This window comes from Ranitomeya variabilis, chromosome 1 (genome assembly GCF_051348905.1).
Source record: "Ranitomeya variabilis isolate aRanVar5 chromosome 1, aRanVar5.hap1, whole genome shotgun sequence".
Lineage (NCBI taxonomy): Eukaryota > Metazoa > Chordata > Amphibia > Anura > Dendrobatidae > Ranitomeya > Ranitomeya variabilis.
The window spans coordinates 144,274,736-144,292,455 of NC_135232.1; the positions used below are offsets into that span (position 1 = coordinate 144,274,736).

Consider the following 17,720-nt stretch of genomic DNA (forward strand, 5'->3'; position numbering starts at 1 on the left):
ACCCGATGTTTACCCTGGTTACCCGGGGACCTCGGCATCGTTGGTCGCTGGAGAGCGGTCTGTGTGACAGCTCTCCAGCGATCAAACAGCGACGCTGCAGCGATCAGCATCGTTGTCGCTATCGCTGCAGCGTCGCTTCGTGTGAAGGTACCTTTAGGTTTCAGACCCTAACTAGCCTGTTAGGGGTATGGCTTGCTCACTATCATTGTTGGGAAAGGCCAGGTGATGCAAATTTCCCAAATAAATACTCGGCCTCCTCTAACCTTGTGCCAGAAAACAGCAGCCGTGGGTTCTTCTAAGCAGCTGCCTAGTGGTAGAGGCCCACAAAGCAGGAGAAGGTTATAAAAAGATAGCAAAATGTTATTAAGTTGTTCTTTCCTCAGTTTAAAATGTGATTAAGGAATTGCAGTTAACAGGACCAGTGGAGGTCAAGATGAGGTCTGGAAGACCAAGAAAAATGTTAGTGAAAGATGCTTGTAGGATGACTAGAGAGGCAAGTCGGAACCCCCACTTGACTGCAAACATTTAGCAGACTCTGGAGTTGTGGTACATTGTTCTGATGTTCAGAGACACCAACACAAATACGGCCTTCATGGAAGAGTTATCAGAAGAAAGCCCTGAATGGCAGATTGCAGGGTAAACCTGGGAATGTAATAAAGCTGGGAGTTGTAATTGTGCAAGTAGGAAGCGTAAAGGAACAATTAGTCTTGATTTCTGCTCATCTCCTTGTACTTGCTGTAGGCAGCAGGTGAGGGGCTTGGTACTTGCCCTTTGTCAGATTTTCTGCAGACTTTCATGCTGCGGAGATCCTGCTTTCTATTAATTAGTGGAAATATAAGCATAAACTACTGGATTTACAACTTCAAAAGATGACTGCATGATCAATAATTCAGCATCATGGTATAGGAGTGATTGGTTGTCTTTTACGTGCCCTTGATATTTATGCCAGCTGATGTCTTTAAAGACATAAAGGGGGAATGAGATAAAAGCTGCTGTCATCTCACACACTTCTAAACCATCAGCAAGATTGGTAAGTGTTTCCTCTAGATGTAACGCGTCCTCCCCAGATCTTGCACAGGCGGCACTTTTCTGAAGGAATTACCGGTTGTGGTTATGGAATAGTCTGTGCACGTTGCAGGTCAGCCATAGAAATCGGCCACAGCCCCGGATCCGAGTACCGGGACTTCAGCTGAACATTGCATTGTTACACCTCATACACGATGTGTGTGATCCATAGCACTTGCTGATGTTACTGGCACCAAGTCTGTGACACTGCCGCATCATCATCTGATGGGACCTCATCCTAAACACGTGCAGAAGACGCAGAACCTGAATAATGCTGTGCGATGTGATTCACGCGGTGCATTTATGGCAGAAGTGGGCTGAGATCCAGGACCGTCATCCGAGATCTGTGCACAGGTGCCATCATTACATGGTTGATCTGGGCGAGGTTTCATCTTCTTCGGTGACCACAAGCTGAGATCCATAAAGGAGTGTTATGGGACTGATGGAAGATGAGCGGCACTGATGACGATGCCATGTGCGATCGGCAGATGCTGGGCCTCTAGAGAATCCTCATGTCGGAGCGTGAAGTCTGTACACATAGTCCATTAGAAGATTGCACAGACTTTCATTACTATTGGTGATGCTACATTTTTTTTTTTACTTGCATTAAACTGATTTGATGGTCATCTTCAGAATGTGTCTGGGAGGTGCTGGAGCAGCTTGAGCTCTCTATCGGGCTCTTTTCTTTAGAAATGTTAGTCCGGATCGCTGCAATGTCATCATGACATAACACAAGGTCATACATTCAGTGCATAGGCCAGTTCACACATTGGATCTGCTGTTTTTTTTATTGTGGTTTTCTGAAGTTTGTGGGGAGCATGATGGCTCAGTGGTTAGCATTGCTGCCTTGCTGGTCTGGGGTCCTGGGTTCAAATCCCACCAAGGACGACATCTGCAAGGAGTTTGTATGTTCTCCCCGTGTTTGTGTGGGTTTCCTCCGGGTACTTCAGTTTCCTTCCACATTCCTAAGTGTGGTAGGGAATTGGTAGAGAATCTAGATTGTGAGCCCCCATGGGGAGCATGAGGTATGTCTGTAAATTGGCACTATGTAAGTAAGAAAAATAAATTACATACAAAACTCTGCATTTTGGAAAAGAGCAGCTACCAAATAAGTGCAGCACCGGTGCAATGTGTGATCTTATTCTTGCTCTTTTGAGAGAAGTTACAGGACGATGCAATCCAGTAGTATATAGAAGAAAAATGCCTCATAGTTCTATCGACACTACACTTTGTTCCTAGAAATTACACATTTTTTCCCCAAAGTTTTTCTCTGATTGTATTTGGCATAGACAGAACACAATGTGTGGGCCCTCTGTAGACCCATCAGCTCCCTATAAAGCACAGTTCCTCCTGCTTCGGAGGTGGCAGTGACCCCCTTACCTTTTAGCCCCCTGTGTGGTTGCACCAACGGTATGTCCGCCCTTGGTTGTAAGCAGGCTTCCCCTTTATTGACGGGGATAGAGATGACAGATCACGCCTAACGAGCAGAGTTCTGCTAATTAGTCAGTGCTCATTTTTCCTGATCAATAATCATTTCTTCCCTGTGATATTAGATCCGGTGGTTGACACACCATTTTGCTTTTATTTTCCTCCAGGACAGTAACTTCCTTAAAGCGCGCTGTGATGCCTTGGAGAAGGACTCGTTGCAGACCACTCATCCTATATCTACTGATGTGCAGTCCCCAGAGCAGATTGAAGAGATATTTGATGAACTCTCCTACATCAAGGTATGTAATATTCTGGGTAAAATTACAAAATGCTTATAAAACAAGTAACTTTGCTATTTACCCTTCATTACAAATCCTCTCCATTCACAAGAAGTGTACAGCTTGTTGCCAAAGTTACCGACCACCTCAGAGGTGGCCGAACTCCTAGGCAAAGGGCAGATGCTTGCAAGCTGCTACTTTGAAGCTGGCCAGATTTTAGGATCCAGCCTGCTTCAGTCTCCTGCACACCACCTCTGCTGCAGGGGGAAAGCTGCCTCCAACCCAAAATGTCCATCCTCAACGGGTTGTCCTATGAACAAAGTACATTTTATTCAATAGATCTTGGAATATTAATATCCACAATTGGATGTTACAAAAAAAAAAAAAAAAAAAAGTTCCTGTACGGAGATAATCTTATACATGTGCCCCTGCTGTGTACTTTTTGTGCGGTAAAACATTTCCCTGCATCTTTTTAATCAATGTTTTACCTCAAAGAAAGAGTCATTTGTGATCCCTGCTGTATAAACTCTTTTGCTTCCCCCCTGCCCAGGAGATGTGGTATGATCGGACCATGTTCCTCTATGGTCAGACACAGCCATTACACAGTACACAGCAGGGGGGCTTTTATAAGATTACCTCAGCACAGGAACATTTTATTTAAACACATCCGATTGTGAAAATTATTATTCCAAGATCTATTGAGTAAAATGTTGATTAAAATTAACTTTGTTCCTGGGAAAACACACACTGCCCTCTGGGAAGACAGGGGAGTTGGGGGATCCTGAAAATGGGAACATGAGACCACCCCTTTAAGACGCAGTACACACCTCATCTGATCTCTATTTTAGAGACACCTCTCTATGTATATGCTAGATGTACAGTGGAAACCGTTTGGTATATATTTTATACAATGGAAGTCAGTGGTATATTACCTTGCTGTATGTCCAGCACACAAATGTGGTGTGAACAACGTCTCAGCAGTTTTTAATACATCCGACAGAAAAAAATATATCCAGCAGGTGGCGACAGCGTCCAGTTATTTAGTGTTCAGTTCCCTCTTTCGCTCTCTGCATTATTGTGTATATTAAAGGGAACCTGTCAGCAGATTTTGCCACTATGCGGCCACTGCCTTTCAGGGCTTATCTGCAGCATTCTATAATGCGGCAGATAATCCCCCGTCTGACCTGCAAGTGAAGAAAAATAAATTAGATTATAGTCACCGGGGGGGGGAGGGGCAGCGGTCCGGTGCAGTCTGGTCCGATGGGTGTCGCAGGTCCGGGTCTTGCGCCTCCCATCTTCTCGCGCTGCCGCCCACCTTACAGGTTCCCTTTAAATACTGGAAATTTATATATGGAGGATAGATCTGCAGAAAGTCTAATTTTTGTCTTTTTTCTGGGGAAAATGAATTGAAAACCTGAATAGAAGCCAAAATATCGTGGAAAGTGAATGATTATTTTCTTTTGTTAGTTCTTAAGTCGTCCAACTTGCCATTTCCAAATCTATACTTACCATTCATACGTATGTCTTTGGACTTGTAAGATTGCTGATCTTATTTTCCCTTTCTTGTCTGTGTTCCTAAGTACGGTAATTGCCATTCCGTGTTACTTCATATCATTCTTGGCATGCTCTTCTGGTTTCGTTGTTCTGTATCAAGGGGAAAATAACTAAATATGTCTCGATTAAAACCTGAATCGTGGACTCTGTTCCCAATGGACCCCATTGACTTATAAGGGGGGTTAGCCTGGATATATCAAGGTTTCTGTTTTTCTGACTGCAGAATCACTGATGCATAATGCCATACTTTTGTTGATGGAGAAAACCCCTGAACCCCCCTCATCGCCCATTATACCTGACAACGTTCCCTAATCCACAGCTTGTCACATTCCTGGTTGCAGGAGGCTGAATATAATGATTCCAGTGTATAACATTTCCTATGAAATGAGCTTTAATGGTTTTGCTACCTCATCTGACAGCAGCATAATGTAGGCAAAGAGACGCTGATTCCAATGTTGTATCACTTAGATTACTGGGTGCAGGGGTTCTGACACTGTCAGAGCTTTTAGATACAGTATGAAGCAGAGCTGAGAAAGCTAACCCCGCCCACACCAGGCTCTGTATATCCAATGGCTATAGACCCTGAGCTGCTTATCACAGGGGGAGGGGGAGGAGTCAGACTACTGTAGTTCGGCAGTGCTAATCACAAGGTGATAAAACCTTCACTATAAGTAAACCACACTACACATGGTAATATATGACATATAATTCAACTATGTGTCTCAGGGGCTGTCCTGCTGTCTTCTGATTACTTGGAAACCCCCTGCTGACAGATTCCTTTTAAACACTTTGAGATTATTGAATCTGTCAATAAATGGCTCAACTATACCCCCTTACTTGGCATTATCAGACACCGTACCAGCTGAACCATTGCTACTGTCAGAGAAGGAAGCAATGAAACTGCAGGACCAGGGCAAGTCTCCTGTTAGTTTGGGTTACGCCACATGTATTCATGGGCCAGTAAAGCATTGGTAGAGTAGAGGCATCTCCGGCCATATTGTGGAAAGCACAGTACATTGGCAGCGTGCAGACGTTACCCAGTATGCCAACATCTCCCGTCACCGATTACTGACGTCTTTATGCACCCAATACACTCGTGTGTGATGAAGTAGGTGACCCCAATAAATACTTACCAGTGTAGATAATGATATATTTCAGCCTTGTGCCCTTTATATCTTACATTTATAAAATGTTTTCTGTCCTTTTTCTTTAGGGTGCGTCCCTTTTACAGATGCTGAATGCTTATCTCTCCGAGGAAGTCTTTCATGACTGTATTGCTAAATATCTTAAAGATCATGAATATGGAACCACAAAGAGCGATGATTTATGGGACAGCATGAACCTGGTACGTGTCCCGCAGCATTCTCGTTATCATTCTAGGGACGCAATATTGGCCAAACCTGCCCAGCTGTGCGAGGGCCTGCTGACTCCCCGACAGGTGGTCTTGGAGAAAAGAATGGGGATTCTTGAATTACAACGCCCAATTCTTTTTTTCCAAGGGAAGAGAAGCCACTGTACAGGGGTCTGTCAACAGCTTAATTCATTCTCCCCTTTCAGATCACATGTATGGGGGATTTCGGGAGAAGATCGCTCTGAAGTCATTAGTCATCTTAATTTCTTTACCACATCCAGTGGGCTTCACAATTACTTTTTTATTGATAGCCATAGATAGAAAATATTCTTCTGATTTGTAGATTATTCACAATGTTGTCCGATGTTTACATTGTGAGTCATTGCCCCAAGTTATTGTGGTGCAGAAAGGTAAGCGGGGATCAGTGAGTAGGATCACACCCGTACTCATCTGGGGCCCGCCTGTGACAACTTTTTGGATATTATTCACAACCAAGAGATGACACATTAATGACAAAGTAAACGGAGGTATGGGGAAAAGGGGGAAAAAGTCAGCTCACCGGTCTCAAACAAAATCCAGTATGTGTCCACGCACGGAGCCGCCCTGATCAGAGACGTAGTCCAAAGCCAAAAGTGAAGAGAGAAGATTCTCCAGCGTGGATCTCCATTAAAATATCAATTTATTGGAGACGTATTTAAAACCAAAATTAGGTTATATGCAACATGAAAATTGGGGTCCCTGGTGGTCCAAACCGACGCGTTCCAATCGAAATGCTTCGGTTTGGACCACCAGGGACCTCAATTTTCATGTTCCATATAACCTAATTTTGGTTTTAAATATGTCTCCAATAAATTGATATTTTAATGAAGATCCACGCTGGAGAATCTTCTCTCTTCACATTAATGACAAAGAAATCAAAGGTGCTCACCATTCTTGGCCATGTGAAGACTAAATATCATGAGCACATGTAAGACGTTTGCCTGGCGGTGCTGTATATGCTGGAGAACCAACCAAGGCTGGAATCTGGTATGGTGTAGCAGGAAGATATCTGAAGACTAGTGTGCTACAGTAGCCAATCATGGGTGATATATTGAAGATTTCACAAATAAGAAGTGTAAATCACTTCTTTAAAATAGTAAAAGGTAAATGGTGGTCCACACTCCAGGGAATAAAAGTACAGTTCCTGGATGAAGCCCCTTCGCCAGGTCTATGTCTAGCTGCAAATTTAAGGGCTCCAACAATAGCAGAGATGAGGCTAAAAGTAGATGCAAAAATAATCCAGATGTTTATTCCAGTAGTGGCAACATTTCTGCTACATGACTGTATCGAGCATAGACAATAAGGTTTAACTGTATTTGTAAAATCTGGCACAAATCACCCTTTGAATTGCCGTTACCTTGATCTTTGGAAACCTTCTTTGCCTTCATCTCAAGGTGGAGCAGTTAAATGGATAGTTTTGCAGAAACTCCTCAGTTACGGTACTTAAAATAATAATCGCAACCACATGACACAGTTGTTGAGGTCTAATGGTGTTTCCACTAAGATAGATATATATATATATATATATATATATATATATATATATATATATATATATATATATATATATATATATATATATATATATATATATATACACACTGTTTCCAGCCAGCTAACGCTCGGCATGCTCATTGCTATCTAATTAACGCTGCTGGTGATTAAAGTAAATAATGACAACATTCAATAGCGCTTACGCAGGTTGTAAATTAACTTAAAATGAAGTTAATAACAATAATAATTAAAAATCAGAATAATACTAATACATTTTATTCACAGTGTAAAATCAAAATCAAATTGGATTCGTGTGGTAATGTGTGGGGACGGAGCCTCATGTGGTAATGTGGGGGGGGCGGGATTATGTGTGGTAATGTGGTGGGGGGCAGGATTATGTGTGGTAATGTGGTGGGGGGACGGGATTATGTGCGGTAATGTGGGGGGGGCGGGATTATGTGTGGTGATGTGGTGGGGCGGGATTGTGTAGTAATGTGGTGGGGCGAAATTGTGTGTAGTAATGTGGTGGGGGGGCGGGATTGTGTGGTAATGTGGTGGGGGGCGGTATTGTGTGTAATAATGTGTGGGGGGTGGGATTATGTGTGGTAATTTGGTGGGGGGCGGGATTATGTGTAATGTGTGGGGCGGGATTATGTGTGATGTGGGGGCGGAGCTACTGCGCAGGGGGCGGGATTAGCGAGTAATCACGATGCGCTATATATATATATATATATATATATAATATATATATATATATATATATATATATATATATATATATATATATTATATGTGTGTATGTACGTATGTGTGTATATACTGTATATATATGTGTGTGTGTATGTAAAATTTGGTCTATTATTTCCTAATCCAAACATTCGGACTCCACTAATTAAATATCTACCCTTTTTCAAACTATATTAAGCATCCACTAATGTTTTATAAGGTTTACACCTTTTGTTAGCGCACAGGCATAATCATGTTTCATTTGCGCTATCGCCATGTCATTGTTCTGTTTTATGCCGCGCCATGACTGAGGGAGAGCCTAACCATCTCTGTGTATATTTAATTAATGCATACATCTATTTTATTTCTCTCTGGTTATTCATGGCCAGTCCAAAAGTCAGGAAATAAGTTGATTTTAAAAAAAAGGGTTCACGGAGAGTTTACCAAATTATTTCTAACGATAAATTTATGATTCCTCGAGCCTTCATTTTGAGAAATACTAATAAAGGTTGCACGGAGCGACCCGAGTTATATGGCTCCTTTTGTCAAATACAATAAAGTAGGGCCAATCTAATTAGGACTGAAGTTGTGTAGACCGATAATTTAACGGAGCTATCGGATTTGCTAAATATAGTTATGACAGTAGACAAACATTTCACTCTTTAGGTCACAAAATCTAAGGCAGATGTGAAGAACATCATGAAGACCTGGACTCAGCAGGCTGGATATCCTCTAGTGACTGTTGAAAAGAAAGGGAAGGAGGTGTTTGTGAGTCAGGAACGATTCCTCCGAACTGTAAACTCCAGCAATGCAACTGGGATGTCCAAGTGGGTGTTTTTCTGTTTTAATTTTCTATAATGTAATTTTTGCCCCTTTTGAATAGAATTTTGGACATATTTGTCTTCAAATATCTGAGATCAATATTTAGCTTTTTTTTGTTTCATAGTTATGTTACTTGCCAAATTGTAGGGAGTTTACAGGTTATAGGTTCTACGTGTGTAAGAATAATCTTTAGTGTTCTCACATCAACTTTCCCACTCCAGGTCTATCTGATGCCCTATCTTTGTGTTAGTTACTCTGGCATATTTTGCTGCCCCAAATATAAGTATGTTTAATATATGTACTTTCCAATGTTACAAAAGAGCAGGAGAACAAAGTGTCAAATGTCACATTACTGTTGATTTTTGAAGAAATTATAATTTTTTTTCACGTTAAAAATTTAGGATGCAAAGTAAATGTTGTACCGTATTTGTGCCACGATTTATTTGAAAGATGGCCCTGACCTGTGTAAAATATGCAACTTTTTTCTGACTTTTGTATGGAAATACGTTCATATATCCGTCATACTTCACTCAAAAGCATTAACCATAACTACATCAAACATTGATGATTTGGCGCATCGTGTAGGACATTATTGGCACAAGAGCAATGAGGAATTTCCCCCAAAGAGTCGAAGATTGTTGAATTTGCCAAACTGAAAAACTATTTTATCTAGAAATGTTTTTGGTTGAAGACAAGTTTTTGGAACTGTGTGTGTCATAGTTTACATAGGTTGAAAAAAGACACCGGTCCATTAAGTTCAGTTTTTCTCTATCAGTTCTATCTTGAGATGATTTATGACCCACAATGCTATTGGTTATGAGGAAATCGTCCAGCTCTGTTTTACCTGCTGATATGTCTGCCATTACTACCTCTTGTGGTCGGCATTCCACAGTCTGACTGCTCTAACTGCAAAGACCCCTTTCCTGTCAAGATGCCAGAACCTTTTTCTCCACACATAATGAATATCCCCTGGAGATATTCCAGGTCTTTGGAAAAAATAAGTTATGTAACAGTTTTTAGTAGTGACACGTGATTTATTTTTCCCAAGGACTATGAGACATTTTGTTACTTGTTGACTAAGTAAAACCAGGTACTTCTCAATATTATTTTGTTCTAAACTTTTAGTTTTATCCTCTGATGGTAGATTATTTGGGGCCAGACCTGAAGGTCAGTCTATTTATTAGTAGGGTCCGAGGATAAAGTGATACCTGCAAGAATTCAGGATAAATTCAAACTATAGATTGCGATATGGAAAACTGAAAAAGTCACCAAATGTTTATTAAAATGTAACATAACTTGATTTAACCAACTTGTTAATTAAATTACTTGTTTAGGGAGCAAAAAAATATATAGTTCTCAACTAATATCATAACTGGTTTCCATCATCTAGATAAACTTCAGAACTTCATTGATTTTTGCTTTGAATTGGATGCAGCTAAGATATCGGTTCGGGGATGGGCTGTACTTCACTTCTGGTCTGGAGATGTCAGCGTACTTGTCATAAGAGGCCTGTTTGGCACAATATGTTTTATTAGAGACTTGCGTAATACCATTCAGATGTTTTTTAGGGCTTTGTGATGAGATCTAACATGGTCTACATGTCGGTGCGCTATCTGTTTTTTTATTTGGACAGCAAACTGACCCATAAACCATAGAGTTTCATTGATTCTTACAGACATCTATTGTAAAAATGGATTCATGTGTCTGATCTGTGAGACTCTGAAAAGCACCAGAATTGGCGCATCTAATAGATACACCTTTTCTGGACAGATGCGGGCTGCTGTTTTTAGGCTGGGGGGGCTATATCAATGGCCCCTTACCAGCCTGAGAATACCAGCCCCCAACTGTGGTGAGCTTTTAGCGAGGCTAAAAATGGGGAGGACCTCACGACGTCTCTCTGACCGGGGGAGATGATTTTCCCTCCGATCAGAAGCTGTGTTTGCCGCGCTGTCATGCATATGACAGCGTGTCAAACACTGTAATGTCAGGACCGGGTCCGCTCTGTTCGGGTCCGCTCTGCTGGATGATAGGCTGCATGGACGCATCATGCAGCCTGCAATCTCGATGTAGCAGAGCAGCGTGTGACGTCACATCTGGCTCTCCTTCACTTTTCTGAAGCAAATACGCTGCAAGAAAAGTCAACCTTGCGTATTTGCAGCGTTTTTTCACCATCCATTCTAGTCAGTGGGTGGAAAATGCTGGAAAAACGCTGAAAGAAGTGACATGCCCTATGTCCAAAAAATGCAGCAAAGCACAAAATACTGATCACACTAAAAAAACAATGTGTGTGCATGAGATTTCTGAATTCTCATAGGCTTTGCTGGTATTGTAAAAAGCAGCTGAAAATTTAGCATTAAAAATGCAGCAAAAACGCCCTGTGTGAACTTACCCTTAGAAGTCCACTGCCTCGGTGTAACCTTTGACGTTGCACTGTACATCATAGTACAAGTCCAAGCCTTTAACACCTCCTGCTGCATCCAGCCAATATGTTAATGCATCCCCTCATTCTCTCCTGCCCAAACTAATGGAGCCTCCTTCTCTCTAGCTTCCCATCCAACACCCTCTCAGCCTTCATGTCCATCATAAACTCTGCTGCCCTTTCAATCCACCTCTCCCATCGTAACGCTTCTACCCCTTCCATCAAAGAATTCACTTCAAAATATTAACAAATCACTGTTATCTCAAGGCTGTCACGGGACTTATTAGGAGTCTTCGGTAACAGGAGTACTCATATTTGGTAGCCATTAATGATGACATACAAGGCAGCTCTTGATCTGTCTACTCCATATATCTCTGACCTAATCTCCCTATACGTCCCCAAATGTAATTCTGTCCTCACAAGATCTTCTTCTCTTCTGGACTGAACCTGACACAAATGTTTCCCATGTGTCCCTCATAATCTGATAACTTAGTGCATCAGATTGCTCTCCACGATTAGCGGTCTTCAAATATCTCAAGGGCTGTTACACTGTAGAGAGATCAGCTTTATTCTCATTTGCACAAAAAGATTGGAAGCAATGGGATGAAACTGGAATGGGAGAAGATACAGATTAGATATTAGAAAAAACTTTTTGCCAGTGGGGATGATAAACGAGTGGAACAGCCTGCCATGAGAGGTGGTGAGTTCTCCTCCAATAGAAGTCTTCAAACAGAGGCTGGACAGACATCTGTCGGAGATGGTGGAGTGAATCCTGCATTGAGCAGGAGGTTGGACACACTGACTCTGGAGGGCCCTTACAACTTTAGCTTTCTATGATTCTATAATTGAAACCTTCGAATGCAACCTGAAAAGCCATCTCTTCAGAAATGCCTTCAGCCTTCACTGCCCCCTGGAAATAGTGCCTGAGGGCTGGATTCCCTGGTTGGAAATTTACCACCTCTTCTTTAAAGTAAACGTGAAGGCCTGCAATTCCTTCGCATATTATTGACATAGGAAAGGTTTTCCCAGTCATGGTTTAATTAATTTGCAGTATTCATTAAAGTTTAGCGTGTTGTGTAAGTTTTATATGTTTGATGGAATCCACGCTTATCACCTTGTTTTTCGTAGCAGCACATTATGGCAAGTGCCTCTTTCTTACACATTTGGACCTTGTGAAGAACCCACCTGTTTTTCGGTCGTCTTGCTCAATCAAACGCAACGTAAGTAATGTCATTATAGAAAGAAATTTGGATATTTTTTTTTTTTATGGCATAGAAAAAAAAAAGATACAGGTGAACAGCTCCATATAGCAGCTTTTAAAGGGAACCTGTCAGCATTGTGGTAACCATCTCACCTCACACTGGTAACCATGTCACCTCACACTGGTAACAGTGGTAACCATGTCACTTTACACTGGTAACAGTGGTAACCATGTCACTTCACAGTGGTAACCATGTCACTTCACACTGGTAACAGTGGTAACCATGTCACCTCACACTGGTAAACGTGGTAATAATGTCACTTCACACTGGTAACAGTGGTAACCATGTCACCTCACACTGGTAAACGTGGTAATAATGTCACTTCACACTGGTAAACATGGTAATAATGTCACTTCACACTGGTAACAGTGGTAACCATGTCACTTCACAGTGGTAACCATGTCACTTCACAGTGGTAACCATGTCACTTCACACTGGACTGGTAACGGTGGTAACTATGTCACCTCACAGTGGTAACGGTGGTAACCATGTCACTTCACAGTGGAAACGGTGGTAACCATGTCACTTCACACTGGTAAAGGTGGTAACCATGTCACTTCACACTGGTAACGGTGGTAACCATGTCACTTCACACTGGTAACGGTGGTAACTATGTCATTTCACAGTGGTAACGCCCCCTTAGATTTAAAATAAGCTCTGGAGGCAGAGTTATCTCCAGGCAGCATCTGGCCCGGAGCCTGGAAGGGGTCATTTATATAAAGTGATAAGAGGATTTCTCAGCAACACCACAGGTGATAAGAGACACACAGGGAGGGCTGTTTTCAGCATTCTATAGCCTGTATGCCCATATTAATAGTTTAGATAGGTTAAATGTGGTGACAGATTCCCTTTAATGAGATTCTCGTGCTCCGGGGTGGGCTTGTAAGGGGGTCTTCATGTGATGCTCTGCTTAGATATTCATCTGTATGGCTTCTGACAGGTCACTGATCCCTCACTGACCTGCCCCCTATTTTATATAATGCATATTATGTATAGTGAAAAGAAAATCGCCTTAGGCAGGCACCGGCACTGCAGCATGATCACATGTATTATGTGCATTTAATTATTTAATTTGCTCGTATAAATAGATTTTTTTTAATTTATCTCAAAAAGTCGCTGGTTGTGCCTGCACAGTAGCAGAAATCGGCGATTCAGTATGTAAAATAGGGGTAGGTCAGTGAGGGATCGGTGGCCTGTCAGAAGCCATACTGGTGAATACCTAAGCAGAGCACCACATGAAGACCCCCACAGGCCGCCCTGGAGCATGAGCATATCATTAACTCAAAACTGAAAATAAAGATTAAGCAACAACCACAAGACGGATTTCATCAACCAAGGTATCATTATAATCAGTATAACGGCGCCGACCTGACACTGTCTGTAGGTTACTGTGCACAATCCTGCTGACAGGTTCCCTTTAAGAACTGCAATAGACGCCTACCTGTTATGGCTAGTAGGAGAGTGGACCTGCCTTCATGGTATGGAAACAAATTTACTTTTCAGTCTTAGTTCATGTCTGTAACCAGAAAAGTGAATTCCTCAAAATATTACTTTTACCTAAAGCAAATGAACCAATGTGCTGAGATGAAAATATTTCACTGTATCATATTCAGTAAGGAAAGGTTTCACCGATGTTCAGCATGTCAGTGTCAGGAGGGTCTGTTGTGACTAGCCCAGGGTAGCACTTACCTTGCCCCCATACGAGTTGACTTCATTCATTCACTACCACATGCTCATCCGGAGGCAGATCTGGTACAGTACTATGTAAAAGTTTGCGCACCCCTAGTCAAAATTAATGTTATTGTGAACAGTTAAACAAGTTGAAGAGGAAATGATCTCTAAAAGGCCTAAAAGTTAAAGATGACACTTTTCCTTTTGTATTTTAGCCAAATAATAATTTTGTACTTTTTACATTTTACAAATTACCAAAAGGAAAATGGGCCTATGCAAATGTGTGTGCACCCTTGGAGATTTGTGTGCTTAGCTAACTTTGACCAAGGTTTCAGACCTTAATTAGCCTGTTGGGATTATGGCTTGTTCACTGTTATTGATGGAAAGGCCTGGTGATGCAAATTTCCCAGCTTTACGAAAACACTGTGAGTTTTTTGAGGTGGACAAATCAGATGAGTTTTTCAAGTGGAAATCCCTTCTGGAGATCCTCCTTTCTTACGCCTCCTTCACACGTCCTGATATTTTTGGTACTGGAAAAACCAGTCCCGGCGTTGTCCGTGTGCACTTGTATATCATCAGTGTGCTGTCCGTGTGCACCATCAGGGTGACACTTACTGGAATAGAATGCAGAATAAAAATGACAGATGTGTAGCTGTTAGATGTGCAAAGAGATCGATGGATAGGGAGTAGGTAAATGGCTAGGAAGAGATCTGTGAGATATATAATCGATGCCTTGTGTGTGTAGTTTAATGTACTTGTGTTAAGCTAATAACTGAATGAAAAAAAAAATCTGTGGGGTCCCCCTATTTTTGATAGCCAGCCAATAGTTTATTTGAATAAACACCCACCCACACTTTTGCTGGTTCACCAATTTATTGGAAAAAAACAAACAAACCCATGGAGGTCCGCTGTAGTCCTGAAATGGAAACATATAAAAAGAGAGAAAAAAACTCAAGACTGTCCCCAGTTCACTAAATTATTATAAAAAAAAATGTTCTCCCGCGGCTTCGACGTAGTCCATCATTCCCTAACCCTGCTATTCAGTCGCCGGGTACTGACGACAACTCTCATCAGCGTCACTGGCTCATGCTGCACTCAGTGAGACCAGTGTTTTGTTTTATCCATTTATTTCTTAGCTTAATCCAAGTATAGTAAACAACACATAATAATAATAATCTTTATTTTTATATAGTGCTAACATATTCCGCAGCGCTTTACAGTTTTGCACACATTATCATCGCTGTCCCCATGGGGCTCACAATCTATATCCCTATCAGTATGTCTTTGGAATGTGGGAGGAAACCGGAGAACCCGGAGGAAACCCACGCAAACACGGGGAGAACATACAGACTCTTTGCAGATGTTGTCCGAGGTGGGATTAGAACCCAGGACTCCAGCGCTGCAAGGCTGCTGTGCTATCCACTGAGCCACCGTGCTGCCCCATGCAAATCACTAAGTACTGTATATATCCCACGGATATCTATCTAGCTATTTATCGACACCCTATCTGTCTTCCCTACATCTGTCCATTCATCGATCTTTACACATCTTTAACACCTAAACATCTGTCATTTCTATTCTGCGTTCTGTCCCGGTACGTGTCACACTTTATTTCATCCATGTGCCGGACGTATTGACATCTGTGCTGACAGTTAAAAACGGACCTGTCCACGTGTGGGTCACACGGACATACGGCCAAGTGCACAGCCCCATAGATTATAATGGGTATGCGGGTGTAAGTGTGAAAACTCGCCACACGTACCAGAAACACTGATGTGTGAAGGAGTTTTTTTCTTTTTCTGAAGAAGGATCCACTTCAAAGAAATGTCACGCTCAAAAAATTACTTAGATGAACAGAAGAGTGGATTTCCCATAGAAATGAATATAAATAAATTTCCCAGTGGTTTTGAGATAGATATAGATATATCTATATATATATCTATATCTATATATATCTATATCTATATATATATATATATATATATATATATATATATATATATATAATATTATTTTTAACACAAAAGGGGGAGGATTTTGGATTCACTCCATAAAACTTTTTAAAAAAAACAAGAACTGTGTGAACAGTGTTATAGTACAATATGTCATCCTAAGAAAAGGAAATATGTGGTTTCGGCTAATGTTCTGTTTTCTCTTTAGACACAATCGTTTTGCCAAGCGAGCCGGCCTGGCTGAAGTTTAATGTGAAGATGACTGGCTACTACATAGTGGATTACGGTCCAGAAGGTTGGGACGCGCTGATTACGCAGCTCCGGAGCGATCACACGGTCTTTACTACTAGTGATCGAGCCAACCTGATCCATGATATATTCATTCTTTCAGGGTAAATTACTGATCCTTTTTTCTTTTGGCTTCTTTACTTTGTCAGGAAGGCAGAGGCAGCTTTTAATAATATAGTGAACGTGTAGTTTTTCTTTAACCCCATGATAAGCGCTGATTTATTGACTGTGTGTTGATGTACTTTCGGCTCTCTCCCGCTGCCTGCGCTGTGTTTTATTGGAATGCTGTTTGTTTTTTGTGCTGGACAGGAAATAGTCCCTGACCTCAGAATTGCTCTGGATGTTTCGGCATGCGGCTGATTTATTGACCTTGCTAAGTGAACAAATCTCAGCATCTTGTGGTTTCTACTATGTACACATTTCGAGTAACCCAAATTCTGATTCGCATCACTTGTTCCTTTTTAGATAAATACCTGCTCAGCCGCAATTTTAGGGGAACAATGTAGCTATTGTACCAATGTTATACATTCACGGATGTTGGATGTTACCAAAAGCAACTAGAAGAGTGCAGAATAGAGGAGAAAGATTAAAAGCAACAAATTCTTTCTGGGTTTTATTCTTTAGATCGGTAACCGGAGTTTAGTGGAGACTAAGGCTACTTTCACACTAGCATCATACGACGCACGATGAATTGCGTCGTTGCGACGTACCGACGCTAGCAGTGAATGCGCTGCACAACGGGGGCAGCGGATGCTGTTTTTCAACGCATCCGCTGCCCCATTGTGAGAGGCGGGGGCGGAGTTCCGGCCGCGCATGCGCGGTCGGAAATGCTGGACACGACGCACCAAAAAACGTTACATGTAACGTTTTTTGGTGGCGATGGTCCAACGCAACACGATGCAACCGTCACACGACGGTTGCGAAGTGTGGCAATGCGTCGCACTGCGTCGCTAATGCTAGTCTATGGAGAAAAAACGCATCCTGCAAGCACTTTTGCAGGATGTGTTTTTTCAACGAAACGACGCATAGCGACGACGCTAGTGTGAAAGTAGCCTTACTGAACCAAATTTGTATTAGGTTTAGTTATCTCTAAACTTGATAAATATCTTTTTAATGACTTGCCAATCGTGGTAGAGAAACGTTTGTCAACACGTAGACGTTTGGATTGTAGACACCCGATGATTAAAGTTACGCATAGATTTCTGCCCATAACGAGGGCAAATCAACAGTCTGGTAAGTCAATCTGTGATAGTTTAAAGACCCTCTCACATGGACCGATGCAATCTAAACTTACAAGGATTAAAGGGGTTGTCTACAGGCTAGATATTGATGACCTCTCCAACCGATCACCTTTTAGGAATGACTACTTTA

At 41.7% G+C, this 17,720-nt stretch overlaps 1 protein-coding gene across 4 annotated transcripts in view; it reads left to right on the plus strand.

Moving 5' to 3' along the window:
* The window catches only part of LNPEP (leucyl and cystinyl aminopeptidase), a 98,806-nt gene that overhangs the window by 63,532 nt on the left and 17,554 nt on the right, over nt 1–17,720 (plus strand). For 2 of the 4 annotated variants that reach the window (XM_077289551.1, XM_077289566.1), the window contains exons 8-12: nt 2,661–2,792; nt 5,539–5,670; nt 8,602–8,762; nt 12,305–12,396; nt 16,270–16,453. In XM_077289551.1, coding sequence (XP_077145666.1) covers nt 2,661–2,792; nt 5,539–5,670; nt 8,602–8,762; nt 12,305–12,396; nt 16,270–16,453 — 701 coding nt within the window. The remainder of the gene's footprint in view (nt 1–2,660; nt 2,793–5,538; nt 5,671–8,601; nt 8,763–12,304; nt 12,397–16,269; nt 16,454–17,720) is intronic. The other 2 variants (XM_077289559.1, XM_077289574.1) reach the window with 1 other exon arrangement.